Below are 19,901 nucleotides of genomic sequence, written 5' to 3'. Positions count from 1 at the left end.
TTCTTAATAGTTGTGCAAAACCTTATAACTTCATGTATTTTAACTTTTCTTAAAACCTTAGGGCATCTCCAACCCTACTCCATTTTCAACTCCAAACATCATTATGGAGTAAAATCTTCTCCAACCCCACTCCATTTTCAACCCCAAAATGGAGTAATGGCTAGGGTTACTCCATTTATGGAGTAATCTTACCCATTACTCCATTTTGGAGTTGAATTTTTTTATTTATAAAATAGTCCTTTGAATCTTTAATGTTTTTATTTCTTACTTAAATAATATTTAAAATGATACAATAACATGAAAATAGTATATTCCACAAAGGATTATTTAATAATTTTAAATAAATGCATAAAATAACAGAAAACATAAATAATTAAAATAAAAATAAAAATAACATAAAATAAGTAATTTAATAATCTGAAAAATCCATTCCAGATCCGCTAAGGTCGGTGAAATATTGTCCAAACGGAGAAGTCTGAGAAAGAGCTTGTTGATCTTGTGATTCAACATTTCACTTTGATATTATTTGTATTTGTTGAGCTTGAATATACGCACGAACATTTGGATCTTGTATGGATGAGCGTGAACTCGATGCACTAATTGAACTTGGAAGAGAAGCTCCACCTCCGGGTATCAAAATTGCAGAAGATGAAAATGTTCGATTTTTAAATTTTCTTGCTCGATTTAGGAATATCAAAGATAAAGAAGCTCATTTTTCATTACGAAATGCATGAGTTGATCATTTGTGGAAAAAATATTTTAATGCTCATTGTTGAACCCACATATATATTGTCTTTTTTTAATAATTTTTTTACTTTTTAATAATAAATATTTAATTCAAATAATTTATATTTTAATTATTTATCGTAAACATAAAATAGCTGGGATTAATTGGTCAATTTTTATAAGTATAAGATTTTATTTGCAATTATTAATAAAATAAAAATGAAATTATTTAAGAAATATTATTTTTGGAGTAGAAAATGGAGTAATACATTAGAGTAAAACTTTACTCTATTTTGGTGTTGCACTATTTTAGAGTAAAAAATGAGGTAATACATTGGAGATGCTCTTAAAACCTTAATAATATTTCTTAACTTTTCTTGCCAAGTTTGACTCTGTTAAATATCTAACAATTTAATTCTACTTTCTGTCCAAAAACAGGAAGGGTGATACAAACTGGGAAACAGACAAACGCCGCCAGGGTGGAGCCACAGAAACAAATATTATTAAAAAAAAAAAAAAAGAATGAGGCAACCCGGACAACACATAAAAAACAAAACCCGAACCCGGGTGATAGAGTTATCGGTTATCACAGCTGGATACAGCCTGTCACCAACGAAGAGTCTCTTCCTCTATCTTTTTTTCTTTCTCCCTTCCCTATCCTGTTCACGCCTCATTCCTTAATCTCTCTCTCCCGTCTCCGATTCTTAGGGTTTTCTCCGATCTCCTTCCTCCCGGCGCTCAGATCTTCTTCCCCGTTCTAACTCTTTGGATCCAGATTCTCCCTCCTTGTAAGCTCTCTAATTTCGCCCCAATTTTTGTCTGTTGAATTGTGGATTCCTTTTCGCGTTGCTCGTTTCTCTTGAATCATCCCGTTGTTCCTCTGCGTTGGATCTGGTTGTCTTTGATATCCTTCGTGATTGCATTATGCGCGAGACGTATTGACTTTGGTTGAGAATGTCTTTTCGGTTGTTGACTTGTCTTTAAAATCTCGTGTCTGAATCTAGGTAGTCTTTTTATTCTCCAAGGTTGCTGTGTTTTAAAAAAAAAAAAAAATTATTCTGTGTTCTTATGAAAGTTTTAATCAGAGATTCTCTATGGGGAATGAATGACAACTAGAGATTTGTATTAAGATAATATTTTGTCTTGTTAAAAGATCTGATTCATCCTTGTGGTTTGTTCAGTTTATGTAGGTAACAACAACACACATATCAAGTGCTAGAGTCAAGATCACAAAAAGTTGTGTATCGGGTGATCGGATCTTATCTCGTTTACTGACTCTCTCCTCTTTGAAGCTGGTATCTAATCTGGAGAGAAGGCGCAGCTAGTGGCTAGAGAACTTTTGTGCATCCATGCTGGTAGAGAGCATGCGTGGATACTGTCTTTTGGGTGATGCCCCTGACAAAATTAGTTCCCGATGCATTCGGCGTGCTGACCATCTCTCTAGTCGCTCTGCTTATTCTTCTCGGTCTCCTTTGCATCGCCTACTCCTTCTACTTCCAGTCTCACGTTCGTAAGCTTGGCTTTACTCAGCTTGGTTACTTCTCCGGTCCTTGGATTATCCGAATCACGTTCATTCTCTTTGCTATTTGGTGGGCTCTTGGTGAGATCTTCCGGTTGAGCTTGTTTAGGCGCCACACAAGGCTGCTGCTGGATCTCAGATGGCAACAAAACGTCTGCAAGTGGTACATCGTTTCCAATCTAGGGTTTGCGGAGCCTTGCCTCTTTCTGACTCTCATGTTTCTTCTGCGCGCTCCTTTGAAGATGGAGTCTGGGGCTTTGAGTGGCAAGTGGAACAGGAACACTGCGTGTTACACTCTTCTTTATTGTCTACCCATGCTTGCTCTTCAACTTGCGGTTGTTTTGTCCGAGTCACGCCTCAACGGTGGTAGTGGCTCTTATGTAAAGCTCTCACGCCCCTTCACAAGAACCTATTCCCGAGTTACTATTGATCATGCTGAGGTTGCGTTATGCACCTATCCTCTACTGAGTACCATCATCCTCGGTGTGTTTGCAGCCGTACTAACAACTTACTTGTTCTGGCTTGGAAGGCAGATACTGAAACTGGTGATCAATAAGCGTCTGCAGAAGAGGGTATACGCTTTGATATTCTCTGTCTTTAGTTTCCTTCCGTTGAGGATAGCTATGCTCTGTTTGTCGGTTCTCGCTAGTGCAGACAAGATTGTGTTCGAAGCCCTTTCATTCTTAGCCTTCTTGTCCCTCTTCTGCTTTTGCGTGGTTTCCATTTCCTTGCTTGTCTACTTCCCGGTTTCTGATTCAATGGCCCTGAGAGGTCTAAGGGACATAGATGGAGATGATAGTAGGGCTGTGACTGAAGAACGCAGTGGTGCTCTGTTGCTTGCACCACAGAACGAGGATAGCTTGAGCTTAAGAGGTCGGAGATCTTCTTCACAGGAGAGGTATGTGGAACTCAGCCTATTTCTTGAAGCTGAGACCTAAAATTGTCCGAAGGCTGTTTCTTTGGCTTTTGGCTATGTTTATGTACAGATTCCTGGTGAAACAAGCAGAGCGAGAAAGAGGGGTTAGTTAAAAGACTTAAGTTTGCGCTAAAAAGGCATAACGAAGACAACTTTGATTGTAAAGGAGGGATTGGGGGGATTTAACTCTTGTGAGGGTTTGTTGTTTGAAATGTTTTCTGCTTGATGGATCATATTTTTGTACCTTTATTATGTGATCATTTTTGATTTTAGAAAAAAACAAAACACAAAACTAATTTCGTTCTTCATGGCATCCTCAGCATAAGGATTTTGCCAATTTGGCATCACCTAATCCAATATAATACTCAAAAGAAAGAATGACGAGTGCATCAACCCAAAAATAGACAAAGGAGACTCCGGTGATACAATTTAGAACTAGGAGTAGGATGACCCAATTATACAATTCGGAATTAGGAGGTTATCTTTGTTTTTATTTTGTTTTCCTATTGTATAGGATAATCCAAAGGAGTATCAGCCACACTATCTTATAACCATCCCTTTGATATTAGAGACACTTTACAAGTTTTCCTGTTGTATAGAATGATCTACAAGATGATCTAAAGGAGTATCAACCACATTATTCACAGTGTTCCTCTGGCCTGCAGTGCCTATGATGTTGTGAATTTGAAGAAGAGTTATTTTGGTAGATGACATGATCCTTAAACGAGAAATCCTATCATGCAGATCATTGTACTTGACAAGAGTATCTCCAGAGATGAATCAAGTTAAAGAACCTTCTTCATATGACTTCGGGTCGGATTATACCCCAATATGTAGATTCCGTCAATGATTAATTTATGGTTTCACAACGGAGAAACAGAAAACAATCTTTGATTTTCGAGCCAACAGAGTTATGTTAACACACTAACATCATATCAGTAATTCTTAAGCGTGCAAGAAACTTGATCCACACACTGTATTTTCTGAGGTCCATCATAATTAACCGATCCAAAATAAAATAAATTTCAACAGAAAAGGTTTAATACCAACATCCTCATTTTAACGTCACTGAGATGGATCAAGTGTTAGTGCAAAGATGATACCACAATTGACTAATGCAGAAAATAAATCAAGAGACAAATACACAAGCAAACACCTATGATTTTATTAGAATCTCCTTTAAACAATTTTTACAAGACTTGTTTATTCAGCTTTTACACGTCTAGTGTTAACACCCTAACACACACTACTGAAAGATTCCTAAGTTACCCGCTTATGTCTCTTCTCCGTCAAGTACTTCAGCCACTGCTTCAGCACGATCCAAGAACACCTCCAAGAGCTTCTCTCTCTCTATAAGATCAACCTCCGTGTCTCTGTCTCTATACAGACGACTCCATAGCTATATTATAGTTATTCTCCATGTTCCCGAAACCCTAATCTCCAAGACAACATGTATGGACATCTTCCATAACAATAAGTGCAACTTTCTTTTTCCTGGAATGCACTTATTCCTCTTTCTTTAAGTCATAAACTTTCTCCTCAAGTTTATTTCTCTTTCCTTATCTCCAAGATACTCCCTTGCGCTCCAAGTCTACACGACTCCAGCTCAGCATCTTGACTCCACATGGTCTTCACCACTCACTACGACGTCTGCTTCAGCAACTACGTCAACGACTACTTCAGGACAGACATCTTACATCTTCAATCTTCCCCTTTTAGCTTTGTGTGCCGATCAAGCACAACACTCTTCTGGTTCAGCAACCACGTTGCAACCACGTTTCTCACCTGGAAACTTTCATACCAAATATGCTTTTCTCCCCCACGAGATGCGCACCACACCATGCTTTTCTCCCCCATGAGATATGCATACTAAGGACCAGAACATCACCATTCTCCCCCTGCTTGATTGCATACTAAGGTAAAACAGATGCTTAGATGTCAAGCCTTAGGGCATCTCCAACCCCACTCTATTTTTCACTCTAAAATAGAGTTTAGAGTAAAAATGCTCCAATGGTACTCTATTTTCCACTCTATAATAGAGTAAAAAATGGGTTTACTCTATATATAGAGTAAGTTGTTTTTTGTTTGTTCATCACTCTATTTTTCACTCTAAAATAGAGTACCATTGGAATATATCACAACTCTATTATAGAGTCACTCTATTTTAGAGTAAAAAATAGAGTGAACCATTGGAGATGGTCTTACAGACCCACCGTCTGTTTCTTCATGTATAATCATGACACAGCCCCTTGCTGCAGCGGAATAACAAGTACATCATCACGATCTGACGCACCTGTCGAGCTACCTCTCGACCCACTTCTGTTGAGGACCTGGCTACTTTCATGTGTCGTCTTCTTGACCATGAGCCCTTCCCCATCTGCACCGAGTGCCCTCTGCACTCGTTGCTATTGTCTTGGAGTGATTTCACACCCCTGAAGATCATCTCGCACCACTTCCTGACGCACTTCGATCTCCTTCCCTTTTGTGCCACAAACAACTTCGTGTCCTGGCTTCAGACTTGATGCTTCTTGATCAACCTCAAGATCACTCCTACCAGAGCTGCATCCATCTTCTGATGTCTCATCCTTGATCTCATCAAGTAAGCCACTCTTGGCTAAGGACACCTCTTCAACCCTCTTGGGCTTAGTGAACGTCTTGTTCACCTTCTTGGCCATGTTTCTGCTCTTCTCACGAGCAAAACACTCCACCTTCTTGTGTCCAACCTTTCCACAGAGCCAACAGCACATCTGATGCTGCTTCTTGCTTGGCTTGACACAATTGCTGATGCACCGATCGATCAGTCTCCTTCCTTGTACCAACTGCACAACCATGCTTCAGAACCTCCTGTCTGACCTTCATGTTGTTGCACTGATGTACTACTTTCGGCTTGTTACTCACAGCTACGCGCTGTAGAACTTCCTGCCTTACTTTCTGTCGTACGTCCCGACGTACTTCCTGACAAGCTCCTTTGGCTCCACTTTCTGATGTGCTCCCATGCACGAAACGTGGCAACCTCTTATGCTGGACTTTCCTCAACTTTCTAAGCTCCTGCTCCAAAGACTCATTCTTCTCTTACAGTCGCAAGTTCTTCCAGCACTTCTTCAAGCAACTTGGTTTGCTTCTGAGCCACATTCTCCCATCTCATATTCTGATCCTTGAGATTCAACCACTTGTTGTACAGCACGTGATACTCCTCATCACCTGTACCAACATCTGAATCCGAAGATTCACTAGATTCCTCCTTGCGTGCACCAAATGCAACAAGATTCTTCATCACCTTTCCATCTTCCTCAGACTTTGAATCATCAGACGACTGCAATGGAACTCATTTTTCCTTCTTTGAGTTTGGACATTCACGCCGTGTGTGTCCAACACCTCTACACTCATAACACTTAAGTTCTCTCCATTGTGCTACAGGACAGTCAGCCTTTATATGACCAACACCTTCACACTCATAGCATCTAAGACGTTCTCTTCTTTTGCTATTGCCACGATCACCTCCCTGGCGACCACACTGATTCCACCCACCAGAGGAATTCATCATCTTACTCAGATTCCTAGCCAACATCCCCATGACATCTTCAACATTCAGAGATCTATCTCCATCTTTGTCAGCAGCAAGAGCTATACTCCTTGATGCACCACCTGACGTAGAGACTGAACTACTGTCTTTCTCCATCTCTTGTGCCTTTAGCATACCCACAAGTTTGTCAAACTTGAGCTCATCCGTGTTTGTAGTCATCTGCAAGACCACCTTGTGAGGTTCAAACTTTGTTGGAAGACAACGTAGTAACTTCTTTACCAGCTTCTTCTCCTTGTACTTCTTCCCAAGTACAAATGCTTCATGCATCATACCACTGAGTTTGGCACTAAAGCTCGCCACATAATCATTATCAGAGCATCTGAGATTCTCAAACTGTGACCCAAGATGATCTAGACGTGTCCTCTTGACACTCTCATCTCCTTCAAACGAATTCAGCAGGATCTCCCACGCCTCTTTAGCCGAAGTACTCCCCTGAATCAGCTGAAACTGCTCTGCTTCAACAGCTCCAAAAATCACCGACAATGCCTTTGCACTAAATTTTGATGCATTGCGTTCTGCCTCTAACCAATCCTCTTTTGGTTTAGGCTTCTTCTCACCTCCTGCGACTATGGTAGGCTCCTCCCAACCAATCTCCACAGCTGTCCACGCATCTTCATTGATTCCTCGAATCATCTTCTTCATGCGAGCCTTCCAATGACAATACTGGTCCGCATTGAACACGATCGCCTTCTGCACAGAAATAATCGTGTCCATATTCACCTTCAGGATAACACCGACAACTTAGGTGCCCCGCTCTGATACCACTTGTTAGTGCAAAGATGATACCACAATTGAGTAATACAGAAGATAAATCAAGAGACAAATACACAAGCAAACACCTATGCTTTTATTAGAATCTCCTTTAAACAATCTTTACAAGACTTGCTTATTCAGCTTTTACACGTCTAGTGTTAACACCCTAACATACGCTACTGAAAGATTCCTAAGCTACCCGCTTATGTCTCTTCTCCGTCAAGTACTTCAGGCACTGCTTCAGCACGACCGAAGAACACCTCCAAGAGCTTCTCTCTCTCTATAAGATCAGCCTCCGTGTCTCTGTCTCTATACAGACGACCCCATAGCTATCTTATAGTTATTCTCCATATTTCCGAAACCCTAGTCTCCAAGGCAACATGTATGGACATCTGCCATAACAATAAGTGCAACTTTCTTTTTCCTGTAATGCACTTATTCCTCTTTCTTTAAGTCATAAACTTGCTCCTCAAGTTTATTCCTCTTTCCTTATCTCCAAGATACTCCCTTGCTCTCCAAGTCTACACGACTCCAGCTCAGCATCTTGACTCCACATGGTCTTCACCACTCACTACGACGTTTGTTTCAGCAACTACGTCAGCGACTACTTCAGGGCAGACATCTTACATCTTCATCAAGTATACTACAACGGTACCGCGGTGATGATAGTAACGAAAACATATAGATCAATATATATATATATATATATATATTTTTTTTGTTATTAAATATTGTATGGTGCGGTGCGGTTTATCATTCAAAGCCATAGGTTTTGAATGTAAGAAATCACTCCGCACCGCAGTTAACAGTAACAATTTTTTTTACATATACCATATATCTATAGATTTTTATAACCGTGAAAACCGCACTGCAGTTTAACAACCGCTTGTTCCGCACCGCTCAATCCGCATTTACCATTCGGAGCCATAATGTATTTAGGTTTGCCGACTTGTCGTTCATCTAGTTTTCTTATTTTCCATGGATATGAGAATAATTTTAAAACTCAAAATAAATTATTTTAATATAAAATTTATTTAGTAAAATAATTATTTATTGATTTATGATTTTAGTGTGATTATATGTTTCCATAGATTTGTTTCTAAAAATTGTAATTTTACTATCATATCTAATTGTGCCCTACTTTAAAATGATCCAATTTAAAATTGATAAATCTTTTATATATTAATTGGGAAGAATTACAACTTTTTTTTGTAGTCACATGTCATCCTTAGAATGATTCTTAGAATCCTTAGAAAAATAAGTTGGTTTACCTAAACATATATTATATTTTTATTAAGCTAATTATCAAATTGTTTAGTAGTTTACAAAATAATATTATCTATTATTTCCTTAAATAAAAGCTATGGAATTACCTAATATGATTAACATATATATGAAAATTAATGATTATTAATAATAAAGATTTGATAAATTTTTTTATATCCTCCTCGTTTTTGTCTAATTTTATATTATTAAAAATTAAACAATAACATTAGCTGTATAATAATTTTTTTTATGTCAATACAATTAAAATTTTGTTATATACTATATAAAATAAATAAAATAATTATTTTGGTTTATTTACTTAAACAATTATTGTAAATGAACAGAAGCTAATGTTTTGATTTTATGTGCTTAATTTAATTTAATTTAATTATATATATAATACGTAAATGAATACAAAATAAATAATAATATGTAAAAATCATTTGGATGTTCATTCCGTGCTCTTAACCTATAGTGTATTTTATTTGTTAGTTTATTAAGTATCAATTATATAGTTTTTTGGTGTACATCATTTTCATACAAAAAAATACTTCCTCTGCTTCATATTAGATGATGTTTTAGAAGATTTTTGTTGTTTCAAAATAGATGATTTTGTGATATTTTTATGTTATTTTTATCTTTATTGAAAACTGTGTAACCAATTAGATGTTGTAGTCATTTTTGTAATTGGTTGGAAGATTTTTAAATTATATTTTTAAAACTACTTTTTAGAGAAAAATAAATTTCTTAATAAATTTTTGTGATATTAAAACCGCTCTCTCCGGGACTTGAAATCTGCAATAAATTGCATAGTCTGGGATTTGAACCTCAGACCTGGGTGTAGAAGCCTTTAAACCTTAACCAATAGGCTACGGTGCTTCCACAAGTTTGGGTGGTATCTTGTTAGTATTAAATTACATAGGAATATCCCACAACCTCTCTGACTTGGACTTTTGATTTTCCTTTTTTGCTTTGTCTCTGTTTCCTTGTTCATCAATTTTTCTTCGCAGGTATGAACCAACAACCCAGATCCGAAAATCTCTCATTTGCAAAAAAATTCTACCACGTTTCTTCTTTTTCTCTCCCTCTCTCTTCTTTACTGACCAGGTCTTCACCCTTTGATTCTCTCTGATTTTCCACTTTTTTTTTGGACCTAAACTTACTTTCGGACACAACAATGTTCATCTAAACAAACATACCAGTTCCTTGTTTAGATCTACAATAAAAGATCACTATAAGTTTTTCTTTTCCTATGCCTTTGATCTGAGGATCTACAAAAAAGAAAGAAAGAAGGTTTTTCTTTTATATATTTGATCTCTCTTTTGATCAATTTCAAATCAAATTGCATTGATCTGGAAGGATGGGGTGCGTATCCTCAAAAGGAGTGCGAACGAACGATGGTTACATGGAGACCAACCATGTAAGTATTCCAAAAGACAGAACCTCCAAGAAACAACCATCTTCAGAGGACACAAGCGTTAATGGAAACGACGCCACACTGAGGTTAATACCCAATACTAACCATGTCTTCTCTGATGAGGAGGAGGAGAAGAAGAGCTTTGAGATGAAATCTCTTGAATCAGTTTCTCAAAAAGACACCACTGTCGAGTTACTTGATAATGTAGGACCGTTGCAGCCAAGAGTGAGTCGAATTGCTAGTGTCTCCAATGGAGACAGAACAGCTAAGGTTATTGCCGGCTGGCCCTCTTGGTTGGTTTCCGTTGCTGGCGAAGCTCTCAGTGGATGGCTTCCTCGTTCTGCAGATTCCTTCGAGAAGTTAGAGATGGTTAGAGAAAGTTTGAATCTTTTTCCATCTCATAAAAAAGCTAAATGCTTTCTTTTTTTTCTTTCTTAAATGATGAATTGCAGATTGGGCAAGGGACGTATAGCAATGTGTACAGAGCCCGTGATCTCGAAACGAACCAGATCGTTGCGCTGAAGAAGGTTCGGTTTGCTAATATGGATCCAGAGAGTGTGAGGTTCATGGCCAGAGAGATAATCATCCTCCGTAGGCTTAACCATCCAAACGTTATGAAACTCCAAGGGCTTATCATTTCAAAGGCTTCCGCAAGTATGTATCTTGTGTTTGAATACATGGACCATGATCTTACAGGCCTTGCTTCAACCCCTGGGATTAAATTCTCTCAAGCACAGGTAATAATGAATAAATAATAAAAACAAACATCTCAAGTTTGTGTAGTAGTAACTTCAGTTTTGTAACATTCTGAATATCGTTTTTTGGTATTAGATCAAATGCTACATGAAGCAGTTGATGCTTGGCTTAGAACATTGCCATAGCTGTGGTGTGTTGCACCGTGACATCAAGGGATCGAATCTTCTGCTAGACCGTAACAATAATCTCAAGATTGCTGATTTTGGTCTCTCTACTTTTTACCAACGGAAACAGCCTCTGACTAGCCGTGTTGTGACCTTGTGGTACCGCCCGCCTGAGCTTCTGCTCGGTTCCACAGACTATGGAGTCACGGCTGATCTGTGGAGCACAGGATGTATACTCGCTGAGCTCTTTACTGGAAAGCCTCTCCTTCCCGGAAGAACCGAGGTGTTGTTTGTTTCCACTATTGAATCAATCATTATTTTGTCAGAGCAGAAGAAATGGATATATTAAAAAGAGAGAATTTATGTTTCTGGGTATGTATGAACAGGTAGAACAAATGCACAAGATCTTTAAGCTCTGTGGATCACCTTCAGAGGAGTATTGGAGAAGATCAAGATTGCGGCATGCAACCATCTTTAAACCTCAACATCAGTACAAGCGATGTTTAGCTGAGACATATAAGGATCTTATCCCTTCTTCAGCTTTGGCTCTCCTTGATGTTCTTCTAGCTGTAGAGCCGGAAGCACGTGGAACCACATCCTCTGCCCTTCAAAGCGAGGTTGTTACTTATGAAACTATTCTAGATTCAGGCTTCAATAAGTTAGTAACATTGTGGCTTACACATTTCTTTTTTTTTTTCCCTCAGTTCTTTACTACAAAACCTTTTCCAAGCGAGCCATCAAGCTTACCGAGATATCAGCCAAGGAAAGAATTTGATATCAAGCTTCGAGAAGAGGAAGCAAGACGGTAAGATTCAGATCTTATGACCCTTCTGGTTTGTTTATTAGTACCAACATCTCAGTGGACACTTTAAAAATGTTCTCATGAGCAGAAGGAAAGGTGCGAGCAGTAAACAGAATGAACAAAAACGGTTTTCAAGAGCTGTACCTGCTCCTGGTGCCAATGCAGAGTTACTGGCATCAATACAGGTATCTTTCAACACTAAAGATGCATACATGCTTCTATCTTATTGCTCGGGATTGTTTTATGTTTTCTTTATATTACAGAAACGTCTAGGGGAGACTAACCAGACAAGCGTGAGTGAGACATTTAATCCTGAGGGAGATTCTGGCTCTGGCTTCAGGATTGAGCCACACAATCCCAACACAAATGGTGACAATCATTCTAACGGGTCAAGCCATCTGAGAACACAAAGGTCCTATGTCCAACGTGGAGGAGCCCAGTTGTCAAGATTCTCAAACTCGGTTGCACCTAACAGAGATGGTTCTTCACAGTTTGGAAGTATGAGAGACGCCTTAGTGAATCAACGCTGGCTTGAAGATGGTTCTGGGAATTGCAATTTGTCCCAAAGATTGCTTGAGAAACCCAATGGTTTGAGGAAAGATGACCCTTCGTCCTCTAGCAAAGGCCCATTAATGGTAACAAGAAACTAAACCCACGTTTAACATTGTTGTTGTTTGTTTGTTTGTTAGTCCTTGTGTTCTCATATTCGTTGCTGATCACAATATGGTGAAAAAACATAGGGTTATGATGGAGAGAAGAGAGAGAGGATTCATTACTCAGGACCGTTGATCTCAGGAGAAGGAAACTTGGATGAAATGTTGAAAGAACATGAAAGGCAGATCTTGTTGGCTGTACGTCGAGCTCAAGCTGATAAGGCTAAGAGGGACGTTAGCAGACAGGCCCGGGGCTCGTTTCTGGCTAATGGAAGTTGATTATGGGAGATTTCTTAGAGAACTTTAAAAAAATAAAAATAAAAGCAAACTTTTGGGAACAGTCTGATGATGGTTCTTCACCATACTTAGCTTTCTTTTTTTGGGTTTTGTTAGGACTTAGGATCTTGTCTTGTACAGTCAATTTGCTAACATTTATCTGATTGATTCTTTTAATTAATATATAATAAAATCCCGATTTAGGAGTTATTACTGTTCCAAGTTTACAATCATCTGCTGCTCTGTTAATCATTAGGTCATATTTGATTTGGCTTGCTGGAAAGAGTTGGTAGTGAAAACGATGTTATTCGTCAACGAGAGCTCGAACCAAAGTTGTGACACATCCCAATCATTGGCCTATATCAGTGATCACCATTATGTCAAACCATTTTCTTGAATTCTCATCCTTTTAGCTGATTCATTCCAAAAGTTTTCAATAGCTCTCAAAATTAATCATCTATGAAAAATACCGTTGTGATCTACTCTGGTCAGAAATGAAAAATGTATTCAAATAAAAATTGGTAAGCTGCGGAATGGTGGAATCGTGTTTTGTTTAGCATTTTATTGACTAATGATTAATCTTTTCCTTAGGGAAGGTTTTTTCCTCTTGATCACCATTGTATCAAAGCATTTTCTTGATTTCTCATCTTTTTAGCTGCTGCATGATTCTTCTTGTTGTTTTCCATAATTCTCAATGTTGAATCATATAAAAAAATTATCAACACTCCGATCAACAAAAAATAGTGTACTTAACTAAAGACTATGATTGGTAACTGGGCCATGAAATGCAACACTCCACAGTTCAAGCCTTCACAGCTGATTGTCAAGAGCTTATCACAATGATCCAACATCCGGGAGTGTGACACAACTTTTCAACCAAGCTTAAGGAATTCACAAGACTTAGAAGACGTTTTCAATCTTTCAATCTTCTAGCTAGGAGTGCTATTTCTATCCATAAAAAGATTGTTTTTGTTTGTTGTTCTATTCTTGTTTTGCTTTCTAAACTATTTCATCTTTCAATAATAAAATAACATTTTGACTTAAAAAAGACATGACTGATAAGTTCCGGAATGATAGAATTGCGTTTTTAGTTTACAAATCGAGAAACTTATAGTATTAGTCTCTCGTTTCTCAGATAGTAAAATTTTGTGATAATAGCAAGTAGAAAAGATCTCATATACATGGGATGTGATTGTTTTACAAGAAGAGGAAAAAAATAGCATGAGACTTATAGTTACAGGTGAGTCTAAGTGACAATCCAATCTGAACAAAGAAACTTGACGAGGATCATTATCATACAAGTTGGTCACCGGCTTTCTTTTCAGTCTGTCCTTGAGCGGCTGTTTCTGGTCCATGTTTCTTTTCAATCTTACCATCGGTGATTCTCTCTCGAGGGCTGCACAAGAATCTTCCCAGAAAATGAGAAGCAATTGCCAAGAATATGATACCTATTACGATCAAACACCATTTCCATATTGGAACCTCCATTTTTCCCTAGTTTGTTTTTTTGGTCACACCAAAGTAAACGCAGAGAAGAAGAGAAATAAAAAAGGCAGAAGATGCTTGAAAGTTGTTGGTACTGTTGACCAAAACGCAGAGGTTGTGCAGAAATGATGCGCAGCGACTTGTGGAAGTTAACCAGTTTTTATGAAGAGACTTAATAAGAATAATGTATATGAGAAAAAGACAGTAATATAGTTTAGTAGACCTACCAATAATTCCCACAATTTGACATTGTTCGATCTTGAAGCTACTTAATCAAAAGAATAGGTAATAATCCGTGCAAGTGAAATACTACTTCTAAAACTATAGATTACTAGTATTCTACCCGTATTGCATACGGGAAAAGAAAGGATTAATTTATTATGTTACAACAGTGTATTTTTTAGCAAAATGTATCTACCCGATTCATGCTAGTACTTAATGTATTTATATTTGTAGACAACAAATATAATACTTAAGTTCTATTAGAATAATAGTAACATTCTTTGTTTTAGACGAACAAAGTGATTAATAGTTGTCTTCTAAATTTCAGTTTAATTTTCTATTCACTTTACTTGGTTGCAAAGTTTGTATTAGCTTTTGTTATGTTTCTCTTACAACATTTAGAGTTTTGGTTCATTTGATCATTATCAAATATACATAAACTGAATGTAAATATTTTTACTCTGAAAATTTCTTTAGTTTGGGATGCAAATTTTTGCAAAATTCCAGTTTCATCATAGCACACTGAATGTAAAACATCAAGCATAAATCTTATTTTTAAGAGATTATCTTTTTATTTAAAAGAATATCTGATTCTAGTTTCTTTCCTTATTATACATAATTATGAGTTTAAATAAACCAAGAAACATATACTTGCTCTTCATGTAGCATTTCAACAGAAATTGCAAAAGGAATAATATTATAGATGCTATCATCGTGATTTTTATTTTATCTTTGCCAGAACATGAAGAAAAAAACAAATATCAATCCAATAGAAACAATACAACATACGATACTTTTTTATGATAAAAAGTTAGTAAAATACGATATTTATTTTTGTTGATAGTCTTTTTGGGTAGTGTTAGATTCGGAAAATGGGAAAAGAAATCCTTAACTTTTTACAAAACATTAAAATAAATCCTCACCTTTATTAATGGGATTTAAAACCCTGACCTTATAAAATAATCATAAATGCACCCTACGTTAACAAACCGTGAACTGATTAACGGTGACAAAACGCTGTGTTGAGTTGATCAAGAAAACCAATAAACGTAAGGTTTTGTGACAAAGTCATGCAAAATCTTAAATAGCAATATAAAACATGTAGATTTATACTATAATAAAGTTAATAAATCATAACAAAAATAAATTATCCTCAAAAAATTAACAACTAGAGTCAAGAAATTATAAGCGTACAAAATGTCAATTGCTATAAACTTATAACAAAATAAAATACAGAATCTTTCATCACTTGCGTCGTCGAATACTCATCTTGTTTCGCTCGTGTTCTCTGAAAAGTGACGTAGGTAACACGATGTTATTACTCAAGTCTCGAACGGTCCGACCAACACATACATAGTCGTCTCCTGTTAACGAACTATGGAAAACACCATGACTTTCTATAGGAACATTTGGTTGGCTATGAAATAGAGGTGCTGTTTGGCTATATGTAAGTATGTAACGTGGGTGTTGGCTGGCTTTGTAGTGTAGGTGTTGTCTCCACAGATTGTTCTTCACTCATCTGATGTTTTGATGGACGACCTCGAGGCTTTTTTGGAGGAATAATCGCTATTTCATTTGAGCATGTTCGCTTGGTATGTCCTTTTTGAAGACACTTGCTACATGTCTGAAAAAATACAAACCACATCAACACATTTAGAATAGCTTGAATTCATGCTCGAAACAACAACTCAATAAAATAATACATAGACATCAGCAAGGAACAATGATAATACCATTTGAATTCCATGTTGTGTTTGTTTACCGGCAGAAGTTTCATATGCTTCAAGACATCTTTTCAGATTTTTTTCCGTCCACGAGATTCTTTAAAAGGAGGTGGTAACACTCTTACATCTCTATTCATAGGCCATAGCTCCATACCATTGTTAGGTTTAAGTATGTGTTCATAACCCACTTTCCATTTAGGAGTTGAAAGCCATTCAGAAACCAATGATTCGGGCGTGCGAGCATTTCTATTCTCAGCCAATAAAGCAGAAATCATATGAGAGCACGGGATACCGATGACCTCGTATCGGCGACATGTGCAAGACACTTTGTTTCTTACATTGACCCTGTACTTGTTTGACCATGTTCAACTTCATACCAACCTCTTCCACCACAAATAGGAGTGCAATCTTTTACTTTTTTTCTTTCTTTATTGAGTGTCTTTTTAACATTTGGGGTTACCTCTCCTTCGTATTCATCTATCATGCGCATCTTTCCTTCATTGCTTTTCATGAAATGTATCCAAATATCTTTAAGCAACCCAACCAATGGTTTAGACCGTCCATCCTTGATAACACTATTAAATGATTCACTCATATTGTTCTCAACAGCATCGCACTTAGCAAAACCTGTGAAGAATGTTCTGCAAGAAAATAATTAAATCTTAAGATAAATAATTAAAATATTTTACGTAACTACTAAAGTAATGCCTTCTTAATATATACCTGGACCAATGACATGCAGAACATCTCATAAGATCTTCATAAGCTTCATGGTTTAGAATTTTAAAATCATCTACTCTTTGCTCAAAAATCTCTCATTGTATGCTTTTGCCATTTTCCAAAATGCAATATGTAAAAGACCCGTTTTATCACCATGCTTCTTGTACAAGTTAGTCAATATATGTCTAGCACACATTCTATGCTCACAATAAGGAAGAACAGATTCTTTTGCTGCTATTAGACCCTTCTGTTGATCTGAAACAAGAGTTAGACCATTTTCTAGACCAAGGTCTAAGTTCTCTTATAGTAATGTCATAAACCACTCCCAGTTTAGTTTGTTCTCAACAGAAACACGCCACTGGAAATATTGTATTATTAGCATCTCGGCCAACAGATATGAGTACTTCTCCTTTTATTTTTCCTTTCATGAATGTTCCATCAAGATGAAGAATTCGCCTACACCCATTTTTTCACCCTTCTTTCATTGCATAAAAGCAAGAATAGAACTTCTCAAACACATTAGCTTTTGTTCCCAAAATTATTGTAGAACCTGGATTGGACTCCTTGAGTGCACCCACATAATCATACATCCTTGTAAATTGTTCTTGATACTCGTCAGCAATCGTTTTAAGACAAATTCGGCGTGTCTCCCTGCATTTCTCTTTTGACACTAAAAGTCTATCATTAGCCTGCAACCGGTTCCCAATTTCACCTATTAAAATTGTTTGCCTAGCTTAACTTTGATTTCTATAGTCTATTTGGTTTCCTAGCTCCTTGTGGATTGGATCCCTAAGTACTACGATTAAACCTCTTATTTGAGAGAGTAATTCACTCGTTAGGGTAATTTGAGTGATATCAACAAGTCCACGAAGCAATGAGGTGGACAGCTAGATGTTCCATGACGTCAAAAAATACTGGAGGAAAGATCTTCTCAAAGTTGCACAGTAAGATGAGAATGTTCTCATGAAGTTGTTCTACGACATCCTCTTTATGAGTGCATGTGCTCAGATCCCTGAAAAATGCTCTGATGCCTTGTATATTCCAATTAAACACATGATTATTAGTCATATTGGTTTTTTGTGCATATTATAGATCAATAAAGAAATTAATGTGTATATTACCTGCAAGTGTTTCATGTACATTTGTTGGAAGTAGCTCCGCAAATGCAACGGGGAGTAGTCATTGCATAAATACATCACAATCATGACTCTTCATCCCGGAAAACGACGTTTGAGCCCTTTTAACACATCTAGAGAGATTTGAAAAATACCCATGGGGAACTTCACTACTGATGCCACCCAGTTGAACAACACCGACTTTTGTTCGGAAGATAATCTGAATATCGGAACCAGAACTTGTCCATTGCTTTTTATATGTAGCTCGCTTCTTGAGCAAATATCAGGCAAGTCCAACCTCGATTTTTTTTCTGTCTTTTGTCTTCCCTGGGACATTCAATATTGTATTCACGATGTTCTCAAAAAAAAAATTTCTATATACATCACATCGAGGTTGTGGCGCAAAAGAAGATCCTTCGAATATAGAAACTCCCAGAATATACTCTTCTTGTGCCAGTTGTGCTGAACTCTGTAACAATCAGACATATTACCGGGAACATGCCAACTACCACCACAACGAACTGTTCCTTAAGTTCCGTAGTAATTTATTTGCGCTTCAATTTCTTGTCCAGTTAAATATGGAGGAGGAGTGTCTCTCACAACCCTTTTGTGCCTAAAACATTTCTTGTTTCATCGGTACGGATGGCGGTGACAATCGGATCAACTTGTCTTCCTACCATTCTTCAGTTGAAACGCATTTGTCATTCCACTACAATATGGACAAGATAATCTCCCATGTGTAGTCCATCCAGACAACATCCCATAGGCAGGAAAGTCACTTATGGTCCACAAAAGCATCGTAAAATTCGTTTTCGTTGAGCAATCATACATCTTCACACTTGTTGACCACAAATCTTTCAACTCTTTTATCAGTTGTTGTAGAAAAACATCCAGAGACCTTTTTGGATGTTTCGGACCATGTATTAATATGGTCAAGAATAGAAACTCATGTTGCATGCACATTTTCGGTGGCAAGTTGTATGGCGTAAGAAAGACTGGCCACAATGAATATTGTCTCCCTGACATTCCAAATGGACTAAATTCGTATGTGCATAATCCAAGATACACATTTCGGCTATTGCTAGCGAATTATGGATGTACTTTGTTAAAAAGTTTTCAGGCTCTTGCATCTGATGGATGAGTCATCTCACCATCCGTCTGAGTATGCTCTGCATACCATCTCATCCCTCCAGCAGTCTGCTCAGATTGGTACAATCTTTTCAATTTGTCAGATTGGTACAATCATTTGGTACGGTACCCTATTACGTCCTCATCCTTGCGGTTTAAATCATGGCTTTTTGCAGAATTGACATTCTTCTAACTTTTCATCATTTTCCCAGTAGATCATGTACTTGTCGATGCAAACGTCTATCATCTCCTAAGGCAACCCAAGACTTTAAACCAGTTTCTGAATCACATAATAAGAATCATCAAACACATTGTCTTTCGGCAAATACTCCTTAAAGAAGTCTGCCCATGCATCCATGCATCTTTCAGGTAGATTGTAATCAGTTTTAATATGCATCATTCTAGCAGCCAACAACAATTTAGAGAGACCTTCTCTACAACTACTGTAAATTGGCTGATTCGCAGCATCTAACATTTCATATAACTTTTTTGCATCTATGTTTGGTTCTTCAATTGCATCATTACCCACAAATGCATCAGCTACCATATCATGAACCCTGTCTGCTCCTCAGGATGGTAACTATGTTCATTGGGCAAATGATCAACCGGTTCATCCTGAAAATTGCTATTATTACTACTAGCTCCATTTCCATAATTATAACATTCTCCATGTTGAAACCAGATATATCAATGTGGCGTGAAACCTCTATTTATTAAATGCTTTCATACATTTTTA

General features: G+C 37.3%; 2 protein-coding genes across 2 annotated transcripts; both read left to right on the top strand.

Annotated features, from left to right (window-relative positions):
• The first annotated feature begins 1,294 nt into the window (after positions 1–1,294).
• Positions 1,295–3,457, top strand: BNAANNG12040D. Its single transcript, XM_013800322.3, has 2 exons — positions 1,295–1,514; positions 1,908–3,457. The coding sequence occupies exon 2, from the start codon at positions 2,116–2,118 to the stop codon at positions 3,181–3,183; it is 1,068 nt and encodes a 355-aa protein (XP_013655776.1). The 5' UTR covers positions 1,295–1,514; positions 1,908–2,115; the 3' UTR covers positions 3,184–3,457.
• A 6,243-nt stretch (positions 3,458–9,700) lies between these two features.
• Positions 9,701–12,981, top strand: LOC106360688 (probable serine/threonine-protein kinase At1g09600). Its single transcript, XM_013800323.3, has 8 exons — positions 9,701–10,549; positions 10,633–10,917; positions 11,012–11,323; positions 11,427–11,657; positions 11,745–11,845; positions 11,931–12,027; positions 12,106–12,477; positions 12,583–12,981. Exons 1-8 carry the CDS (start codon positions 10,124–10,126, stop codon positions 12,772–12,774), a joined length of 2,016 nt encoding a protein of 671 aa, XP_013655777.1. The 5' UTR covers positions 9,701–10,123; the 3' UTR covers positions 12,775–12,981.
• The last annotated feature ends 6,920 nt before the right edge of the window (positions 12,982–19,901 follow it).

Source organism: Brassica napus, chromosome A1, assembly GCF_020379485.1.
Source record: "Brassica napus cultivar Da-Ae chromosome A1, Da-Ae, whole genome shotgun sequence".
In the NCBI taxonomy this organism is placed as follows: domain Eukaryota; kingdom Viridiplantae; phylum Streptophyta; class Magnoliopsida; order Brassicales; family Brassicaceae; genus Brassica; species Brassica napus.
Note: the sequence above shows the minus strand (reverse complement) of the source record. Positions and strands in the feature narration are given on the sequence as shown.

Coding starts and splice junctions, on each gene's coding strand:
- BNAANNG12040D (XM_013800322.3), top strand. CDS start 2,116: ATGCCCCTGACAAAATTAGTTCCCGATGCATTCGGCGTGCTGACCATC.
- LOC106360688 (XM_013800323.3), top strand. CDS start 10,124: ATGGGGTGCGTATCCTCAAAAGGAGTGCGAACGAACGATGGTTACATG. Junction 10,550..10,632: donor CCTTCGAGAAGTTAGAGATG/GTTAGAGAAAGT, acceptor GATGAATTGCAG/ATTGGGCAAGGGACGTATAG. Junction 11,846..11,930: donor CGAGAAGAGGAAGCAAGACG/GTAAGATTCAGA, acceptor TCTCATGAGCAG/AAGGAAAGGTGCGAGCAGTA.